The following is a 10,359-nucleotide window of genomic DNA, read 5'->3' as shown; positions in this document are numbered from 1 at the left end:
TGGTGAGAAAGCTACTCAGCCAAAATGCCGACTGCTCTTCTAGTTTAGACTAGTGTAGTCTGGAAACTAAAAAAGGTGTTAGCATTACTAGTGCCAGCCTTGGGGCTGGCAGCGGCCCAGGGCATATCTGATGGTAATTTAACAAGTAAGGTAACAGTCCCAGCCTCACTCGCAGCACAAAGGCAGCCACAGGAAGGAACACAGTAGCTGGGATCTTAACACACAAGAGTCCATACTGCAATTTATGTGAAAATTAAATTCCCCTTTCCATCTCAGAGGTGTTTTCCACGTTACATAGAGCACAGTCATGCAGCTTCACAGGGCTTGCTTTTGGGAATCCAAATAAAGCAGCACAAGGCTCCTTCCCGCACCAGGGATTCCAATCCCTCACAAGTTTCAGGCTATGCCAAAGGAGAGCCCGCACCAGCCTACCCCCGGCACCCATGGTCAGCAGCCACACAAAGTGAAGTGGCCTTTCCTCCTGAGACTGGGCTCACACAGGTGGGAATGCAAGATCCAGGAGCCTTTTCATTAATGATGTGAAGTGCAGCACAGGAACCGAGGTCTCTCTGGGCTGATCAGCCAGCAAAGCCGAAGTTCTCTGGAGTTGTTCAGAGAAGTTTCAATTGTTTGCATAAAAGCAAAGATGACAGCTGTGCTTGTGAAGACAGATTCTGAAAAAAAGGAACTACTAGAAGAACATATGCTTTAAAAGACCTTTATTTTGGTTGCACGGTTACAACTCTGGAGTCCATTTATGCTTACAGTTAGATTGTTCCCAAATAGTATTTCATATCTCACCATGTAAACAGTGCATTCTCTATCAGCCTAGTGTACAATAACTTTATAAAATACAGATTAAGTGACTTCTTCATCTGTACACTTTTCAGATTAGTTCACAGAGATCGATTAAAAAGGCAAATAGATTAATTGGCAAAAAAGTGTTGTTACATTTTTAATATATTAGTACAAAATGGCACAGAAGGAAAAAGGTCGTTTTAAAGGCTATAAGCATCAAATGTCCTAAACAGTTTGAATCAGTTCAACTGATTTCAACCTAATTTCAAGTACCACTGCTGAACTTGGAGTTGAACTTGTAACCTTCTTATCTTCAGCTGTATGAGAGACCTCACATCCAACTTAGGATCTGTTCATGGAAACCAAATCACGGTAGTTTCAGAACAGTGACATTCAAGTGCAGTTAGGAAGTTGGGAATTTCTATTCTTCCCAGTAAATCTAAGAATTCACAGACTAGAGCTTATTTTCATCTAGCCAAGCTCATTGATGCATACTTCCGATGCAAAGATACCAGATGTGTGCACATAAAACACAGTATTTCTTAAAGCAAGAACTGAAACAAAAGATCCACATAATTACATCATCCACCCTACCTACCTTTGTAGGAGGCTTCCATGCATAACCATACTCAATGCCAGATAAAGAGATATATGAAGCATCTAAAAGATTTCAGGCCAACTGAAGGCTTCAGTTGTAAAAGATCACACCAACTTCAGCAACCTACATTTTATTGTTGAACCACCCATATCAAATGGGCAGGCGAGGGGGATGGAAGGGAGAGATAGGAAGACATTTCTAACTTAAAAATACATTCTGAGATGTGAATTTGTTGCCTCAAGCAACAGTTCAGGAGTTTGTTTTGGCAGCAACATTTAGCAATATCCCAAAAGATAATTACCTGCCTCGTCAAAACAAATTATCAGGATTTTGATTAGCCACCTAAACCTTAAGAGGTTTTTTACACTTAAGGTAATGGAACAGTTTATGACCTTGACTTGTCTTCTGGTCAGACAGCACCCACATCCAAGAGGGCAGGCAGTTACACTGACAGTAGTACTGAAAAAGTTACTTCACAGGTTAAAACAAAAAGTCTTATAAAAAAAAGTAAGTGTGATGAAGTACAGAACCATTATTTTACTCAGCTTCACAATGAGCAAATCATGACCAGGAATTTCCTTTCGTTATTTAAATACCAATTGCAATGCCTTCTCCAGAGACTTATTTTGTACATAACCATAAGATGATCCCAAGAAGCAATACTCCAACAGCAAGTATAATAAAGAGGATACACATCTTCTTTCGGGACTTTTGCTGCCAATAGAGGAAAAAAACAAGTTGGTTGAAAACTGCACCACTACCATCAGAAGACTACTCAAATGCTTTTACGGTCCTACTGCTTGTGCAATCTAACTAAGTTGTGTCCTTGCTAACAATAAGTCATATAAAGTCATTCAAGAAAAAAAAAAAAGAGTTAAGCTATCCATGACTTATTTTTATGGCTGTATTATTCAACAGGAAGATTTCAGTGGTATTTTCTGGCATATATAATGAACTAATGAAAGAGAATGCAGTAACATAATGAATGGCTGTAAATAGGACACTGGGGGAAAGAAAACATGAGAGAGCAGGTGACCCCATAACAGAGGAAAAAATCAATCTGCATAGTAGAGGAGGAATTATCTGCTACGAAAAAAATATATAAAGAATATTAATGTATATACAGACAGGGACAAAGGACTGCAATTTTAGACTTCTGGAAGATTGACTTCACATCTATTCAGAGAGTTATTTTAAAGTTATTTTTGTCAAGTTTCTGAGGTACAACTTGCTCCTAAAAAAAATTGAGAAGAAAAATTTAAAGGGAAAAAAAAAAAAAAAAAAGACCTGACTAGAGACCCAGTTAAATTGGTGTCACTAAAATACAGTGTAAGTTATGAGTACGTCCAGAACTTTCACATCTCCTCTACAGGTCTGTAACTTGAGATATCAGAGCACCCAAGACTAGCAACAATCTGTCATCCTTTGTCTGAAGGATACGGAATCTGAAGGTTTCCTTCACAGCAGGTAAGGAAATTACCACTGGGTTTTACAGGCTTTTGCTGATAGCCAAGGGACAATAACACTCAAATCTCTGGCTTCTAGGCCACAGCTCCAGCAGCAAAGGCACACTTTATTTGGCAGAGGTTCTTCTTGCCTGAGTGTTTTGGGGTTTTCTTCCCGCCCTGCAGAACTACGTCTGTGTCAGTTCTTCACTGGTGCTCGCAGTTCTCTGCCCAGTACCACCCACACTACGAAGTTTCTTAACTATTCTCCTCTTCTACTTTTAGTATCTCACTGTCACTTCTCCCATTGTCAGGCTGAGATTTCCTTGTTTCATCATTTTACTTGCTAGAACTCAACCTGTTTGCTAGAGTATCTTTTTGCTAGCGTATCACAAATGGCATTCCCCAGGGCTCAGTATTGGGGCCAGTCTTGTTTAATATCTTTATCAGTGATCTGGATTGAATGCACCCTCAGTGAGTTTGCAGATGACACCAAATTGGGTGGGAGTGTTGATCTGCTCGAGGGTAAGCAGGCTCTACAGAGGGATCTAGACAGGCTGGATCGATGGGCCAAGGCCAACTGTATAAGGCTGAACAAGGCCAAGTGCTGGGTCCTGCACTTCAGTCACAACAACCCCATGCAACACTACAGGCCTGGGGAAGAGTGGCTGCAGAGCTGCCTGGCAGAAAGGGACCTGGGGGTACTGGTCAACAGCCAGCAGTATGCCCAGGTGGCCAAGGCATCCTGGCTTGTATCAGGAATAGTGTGGCCAGCAGGAACAGGGAAGTGATCATGCCCTTGTACTCAGCACTGGTGAGGCTGCACCTCAAATACTGTGTTCAGTTTTGGGCCCCTCAGTTCAAGAAGGACATTAAGATGCTGGAACATGTCCAGAGAAGGGCAACAAAGCTGGTGAAGGGTCTGGAGCACAAGTCTTACGAGGAGCAGCTGAGGGAACTGGGGTTGTTTAGCCTGGAGAAGAGGAGGCTGAGGGGAGACCTTATCACTCTCTACCACTGCCTGGAAGGAGGCTGTAGCGAGGTGGGTGTTGGTCTCTTCTCCCAAGTTACAAGTGATAGGACAAGAAGAAACAGCCTCAAGTTGCACCAGAGGAAGTTTAGATTGGATATTAGGAAAAAATTCTTTACTGAAAGAGTGGTCAAGCATTGGAACAGGCTGCCTGGAGAGGTGGTGGAGTCACCATCCCTGGAGGTGTTCAAAAAACATGGAGATGTGGCACTTCAGGACATGGTTTAGTAGGCATGGTGGTGTTGGGTTGACAGTTGGACTTGATGATCTTACAGGTCTTTTCCAACCTTAACTATTCTGTTCTATTCTACTCTATTCTATTCTATTCCTTTTTATTTAATATGTGGCCAGATTCTCTCCTTAGACTCCCAGTCTCTTCCTTTTTCATCCTGGAGTCCACCTCTTGCCAACATTGCATTGAAGTCAAAACATTTGTGCTGTAACACTACTTAAGCAAGCTAGTGGACTAAAGACATGGAGATCTTACTTCCTCATACACTTGATCATCATTTCTGTGACTGCTGAAGCAGGAGTGGTAAAGAAGGAAAGAAAGGAGAGGAGCCCGGCTTTGCACAAATGGCTCTGCTGTGTAAATGCGCACCACATAGCAGATGGGTGGTGCATACCTCATCCAACCACAAACTGGAGCTGTGAGGGTAGTACCAATCATGTGCAGCCTTGTCCCCACCAGCATGCCTGGGCCTCTAACACTTCCTTGACAGGGTCAGGGCTTACAGATATAATAGATGCCCAAATTAAAATAATTCTGCTGAAAGTGGAAATTACTTTTTCAGCATCTTGGAACAAGGATGGGTTTTCAAGCAAAGGAAAGTTAAAATCTGAAGCAACCTACACAGTCCTTTAAAACACAGGCCAACTCCACAGAATAGTTGGTCTCTGCTGCAAGATCAATGGAACAGAAGCTTATCAAAAGTCTCGATAACCTTCCTTTGAGATCAGAAGACAGTTGTCCTTTTCTCCTCAAGATAAAGCACAAAGTTTTTCATTTAAAATTTCAACCAGAAGACTAACACCTTCCACAGAAAATTTTGGCTACTATTATTTTTTTCCTGAACTTTGTCAGTATCAAAATAGGATTCATAACCATACTTAATGTACCAATTAGTGCCACCTAGAATACAGTTCAAGGATGCATCTACCCCTTCCCCTCTCCCACTTCTGAAATCAGCAGGCAATCCTTCAGGTATTTTGCCATTGATTTACTGTCCTGGCTACTACTAACACACATAAGAGGATTAAAAAAAAAAAAAAAAAAAAAAAGAAGTCTTAAGGACTAACTCTGACTAAAGAGGGAAGATTTATTACTAATAAGATTATTTCTAGTAAGTTCCAAAATGTTATAAAGAAGTGGCATTTAAGGGTATTTAAAAGGCTTTCCAAAAAAGTTTGAGAGTTTTAAATACAATTTTACCATCAAGGTAGCAATTAACAGAAGCTGGATATATACAGATATATATGAGAAGATTTTGGACAGCAAAAACTGATGCTAGCTGACAGCATCTTCAAAAGACTTCCCTGCCTATCTTTCCTGCTCCTCCAGTGATCTTTAGAGGCTTACTCTCTGTACACAGGAACCTTTTACTTCCTGAGCTGTAAAAGGAAGGGGTTTTTTGTTTGTTTTTATTTAAAGCTATAACTCCAGGTGCTCTGAAATAGCCTGGCTAATTTTACAGAAAACTCAGTTTTCAGAGGTCACTGACTTTTGTTTTACAGTGACAGAGAAATACCATCATAGTCTAAGATGAACATTTAAGTAAGTCTCCAAGCCTTGAGGAAACTGATAAACAAAATCCAAACTGAGTAAGTGGAAGTCAGGACTACTGAGAGAGAACAGTTACACACAACTGGCAGTCGGCATTGGCATTACCTGGTAGTTTGCTGCTCTCGACAGCTGCTGGTTTGCTTGCTGCACGTGTACCTCTGCATTTTCCACATTGGCTTCTATGCTGTCTTTATTTTAAAAGGAAATATTTCAAATTTTGGTTAGTCATAACCCAGCCAAAGGAATGGAATTTCTTGAAATTCCTCTGGAATGCTGAAATACACTTGGGAGCATGTTAATAGCTGCCCCTCAGCTGCTGGTGTCTTCATCAATATCTAAAGTTTTACACCTTGCATTATGGAAGTTAGAACCATCCTATACCTATACCCAAGTTCATTTCTGAACCACCCAGGCAATGAGCGGCTGAATTCACATCAGTAACAGCTCCTCTGCTCTAGAAGCAGGGCTGAGCCTTAGAAACTGACCGGGGCAGAAACTTTCAGTACTTTTCTGTCCTTCCAACTTGCTACTGACTGCCCTTTGCTCAGATTAAAAAAGCCCCATGAAATCAGAGGAAACAGACACACAAAACACCCCAAAAGGCATGACTCCCTATCATACTGACAGAGATTTTCTTTTTTTTTTTTTTTTTTTTTTTTTTTTTTTTGGTGAAAAAGTATAATGGGATCTTGAACAGATTATGGGCTGAGGTGATAGAAAAAGCCCCGCAAATGTATGCTGGACACAGACAACAGCATGGTTTAATGGCAGACTCGGAAAATGTACTTTCCAATCACATTTCATTAAAAGAATAAGCTTGCCTGCAAGGATGGTAAAGCAGGAACCTTTGCTGAATCTGCACACTTACATCACTAGTCAATACAGCAAAACTCTCCACGTGAACTCCAATCTTACGTACAAAGAGTTCCAAAAACTACTTTTAAACACATTTTATACACATTAAAAACTACATAATTTTTTAAAATTACACTTTAAGCCCACTTTCTTAATGTATTCTCAGTCACCTTAGCCAGTCTACCCGTTACCAGGTTGCACCTGATTTGCTTTAGCACTGATATTCTCATTACAGAGATTTTTCTAGCAAAAGGAAGTTGTACATTACTGCAGAGACACAGAATATAAAATTTTCAGAGAAAATTTGAGTTGGACTTACCTATGACATCACCTTGCTCATGAATCATCATTCCCAAATCTTTAAAAATTTCGTTGATGTCCATAATATCTGCCTGCAAGGAAACAATCAGCACATTAATTGACATAGCATGGAATGGATCTCTATGCATTTAGATATAAATATTGCTCCTTCTCCTCCCAAGTATGCATCCATGATAAAAAAACCCACCTTAATATGTTTATTTGGAAGGCTTTTTTGTATTTGAGAGCAAGTTTATTATAATCAAACTAACTGAAGATGAGTATGGGCACAAAGCACACTTCATGTCACATCACAAACAGGATCTCTCATGGCTGAGGGCTCATCTGCACACATAGAATCATAGAATGTTTTGGGTTGGAAGGGACCTTTAGAGGTCACCTAATCCAAGCCCCCTGCAGTGAGCAGGGAGACAGTTAACTAGATCAGGTTGCTCAGAGCCTCATCCAGCCTGGTCTTGAATGTTTCCAGGGATGGGGCCTCCACTACCTCCCTGGGCAACCCGTTCCAGTGTTTCACCACCCTCATTGTAAAGAATTTCTTCCTTATATCCAGTCTAAACCTACCCAGTTTTAGTTTAAAACCATTGCCCTTTGTCCTGTCACAGCTACTACTACTACTAAAAAGATTTTCCCCATCTTTCCTATAGGCCCCCTTTAGGTACTTGTATTAATTTAACTGAAGGGGCAGGCTCATGCCAACTTTGCTTAAAAGCTAATGCTTTAACCCAAATGAATAAAAGCATATGCAGGAAGTATTTTGCATTAATTTTAGTACATCCACTAAATTAAACACACACAAATTTCACAAGCAGCACATTTTACAGAAATTACCTCTGTAATATGGCCAGGCTGCTGCACCTATGTTACATTACCCTATTACCATCTGGTTATGATGAAGTGATAGATGTCGCATTACCGCTGTGCATGTGAACTCTTCTCAACAACTGATACATGTTTAGTTCAATTCACTCTATGTTAATGTATGGGTAACAAGGGAGAGATTATTGCAAAATTTATACACAGAATGGATTTTGTCACATGCATCAGCAAGATTTCCTGACAAACCCCAGTTCCAGCATCTTTCTTGTTGATGGCAGAGATGGGGATTCCAGATTGGATGGAAAAATTCATTTTGTCTTCACAGAAGTCTCTTGATGTCAGTATTTCATCACACGTGACAATTTTTTTTGTGTAGTTTATATCGTGGTTTTAAATGCTTTTAACTTTTTTACAAGCTCTTACAGATGTTTGAATGAAACATAGCACCTCAGTATTTCCAGAAGAGGTGTTCAAAAAAGCCGCTTACAAAATGAACATGCTGAACAATACACTGGGAATACCTGGGAGGAAAGGTATGAATTTGCTTCTTTTATAGCTATGGTTAAAAAAGGTTACATGATATGACCACTACATTGGAAAAAAAAGGATATATATTTTTTTCATGCAAACACATGAGCACTCTCTTGGTCCATAACTGAACCACTGAAGTTAAACACAGTATCAAAACATGGCTTTCATACAGTAGATTTCTAATGCACGTTTCACATACCATCTAAAGGCAGTATTTGTAGTTTTGAAGAAAAAAAACTCACACCCACAGACAAACCCTAGCCCCTCAAGATTAATGCCTGCAATTAAGGCTCATGCCACTATAAAATGTTTTTTCTCTGGAAACATTAAAAGCATATTCTGCTGTAAAACCACTTGTACATACCTCAAGCTGCCTAATGGAAGATTCCCTCTCCTCAATAAGACGGAGGTCATCTTCTGTAATTTCTTCATCTTGCACTTGTGCTTGTGGTTGACTATCAAACAAAACAAAAAATAAAACAAAAACCAAACCACCCAGAATTGAACAGGCATGATGAGAAAGGACTCAGAAGAACAAAAGGACATAATTTACATTACCAGTTAACAAAATGCATGTTTTTACCCTTGCCTGTCTAGCTAACAGGGAAGGTCTAACAATCACACCTTCAGTATAGGAAGCTGCTGCTGTAGCAAAGTTGGATATAGCATTGAGCTGGCTGATTGGAAATATGAATACAAGGGCAAAGCTTCTTCTGAATTATAAACTGTAGAGTTTATATCCTTCTAAAGCAAAAGCAAGCTAGCCAACACAACAGACTCTGAGACTGAGAAGCAGTTCTTGGAGAGTATGAAAGCAATGGGAGATCGCAGTAAATACTGGGCTTTTTATCACAGCTTAAGTTTTACTCTATTGACAGGTTGGACTGTGCTTACCTAAGTTTGGGTGTCTCAAAGCCCAGATATGGACTTGGGGCAGCTTAAGGAGATGACTGAAGCCAAAGCATGGGGAAAGAAGGGGGAAGATTATGTGAACTGCTTTTTCTTCCCACCTATCCCACCAAAAAGACTCCTCTCTACACCTGCCCTATAGAAGAAAACCTGACTGAACAACCTATCCCAACTCCCTCCAAGAAAAGGCAATTGATCAGAAAAAAAATTAGAAAGCAAGCCCAAAAATATCAGTAGCTGGCTTCCTTGCAGGCCATTTACTATTCTGAGCTACATTAAGATTTATTAACAAATTCAGCCTACCTGTCCCAAGAGACAAGCGTTCCTTCTTTGTAGGTATCTTCAGGAGCACCACCCTACAAGATCAGTGTTTAAAAAAAAAACAAAACCAAACATCATGGCCCTGAAAGGAGCACTCTCAGCACTTCTATAATGAGTTAATATTACAAGGTTTATAGTAAGTCACCTTCAAACTGAAACAAGATTTAAAATATTCTCATCCCAATTTTGCTTTATGCATGCATAAAGCTGAAATACAAGCGAAAACACTCAGTAACTGCCTGCTAAAATTACAAGTACAGCAACATGCATTTGGCACATAGTAAAAAGGCAAAATTGATATGTTAACAAGGAAAAGCTCAAGATCTCAAGCTCCTCAGCACTTCTTCATTTTAATACTGCATAGAAATCTGGCAAGCGATTCTTCTCTGTAGGAAAATCCTGTTGATATCTAAAGGTCCCACAAAAGCATTGCAGAATTTACTAAAAATTGCCTTTGCAAGATTACGGCATGAACCCAGGGGCAGTTCATGCCTTTGTGTGACAGAGGCAAAGGAAAAGTAACAGTTTTCAGTGGGGGTTCATCGCAACTTAATTCAGCCTTTACTATAAAATGAACTGCATAATTCAGCTATGCGAAAAAGTGAGCAAAGAAAGCTTATAATTGTACACTTATTATGCACACATCCTGCAGTATTTGGAGTCAGATATGAGCTTTTGTAAGTAGCATTACAGAGGTAAGTTTGACATTCGACACCACCAACACAACTGTAATCAGAGTATAATGGCTCATTTTCTGATACTTACAGATACCCTTGAGCTGGCTCTTACTCTGGCTACAAAGTCTTTTTCTTTCTCAGCAGCTTGCCTTTGGAGTCGTTGGAAATTTGTTAGTGCTGTGGTGAACTCCCCTACAAGACGGTCTTTCTGTATTTTTCTTTGACGCTATAGGAGAAAAAGTTTTACCAAGTCAAATGAGTTGAGGCTTTTC

General features: G+C 40.0%; 1 protein-coding gene across 1 annotated transcript in view; it reads right to left on the bottom strand.

Annotated features, from left to right (window-relative positions):
* Window positions 1-1,799: 1,799 nt before the first annotated feature.
* STX7 (syntaxin 7) overlaps window positions 1,800-10,359 on the bottom strand; it is a 33,379-nt gene continuing 24,819 nt past the window's right edge. The window contains exons 5-10 of the mRNA XM_009644276.2: window positions 10,176-10,313; window positions 9,393-9,445; window positions 8,545-8,635; window positions 6,829-6,901; window positions 5,760-5,842; window positions 1,800-2,110 (exon numbers count right to left, since the gene is read on the bottom strand). Coding sequence (XP_009642571.1) covers window positions 2,018-2,110; window positions 5,760-5,842; window positions 6,829-6,901; window positions 8,545-8,635; window positions 9,393-9,445; window positions 10,176-10,313 — 531 coding nt within the window. The 3' untranslated portion in view covers window positions 1,800-2,017. The remainder of the gene's footprint in view (window positions 2,111-5,759; window positions 5,843-6,828; window positions 6,902-8,544; window positions 8,636-9,392; window positions 9,446-10,175; window positions 10,314-10,359) is intronic.

The sequence above is a fragment of the Egretta garzetta genome, unplaced genomic scaffold, assembly GCF_000687185.1.
Source record: "Egretta garzetta isolate BGI_Z169 unplaced genomic scaffold, ASM68718v1 scaffold397, whole genome shotgun sequence".
In the NCBI taxonomy this organism is placed as follows: domain Eukaryota; kingdom Metazoa; phylum Chordata; class Aves; order Pelecaniformes; family Ardeidae; genus Egretta; species Egretta garzetta.
This window is presented reverse-complemented; position numbering and strand designations above follow the sequence as displayed.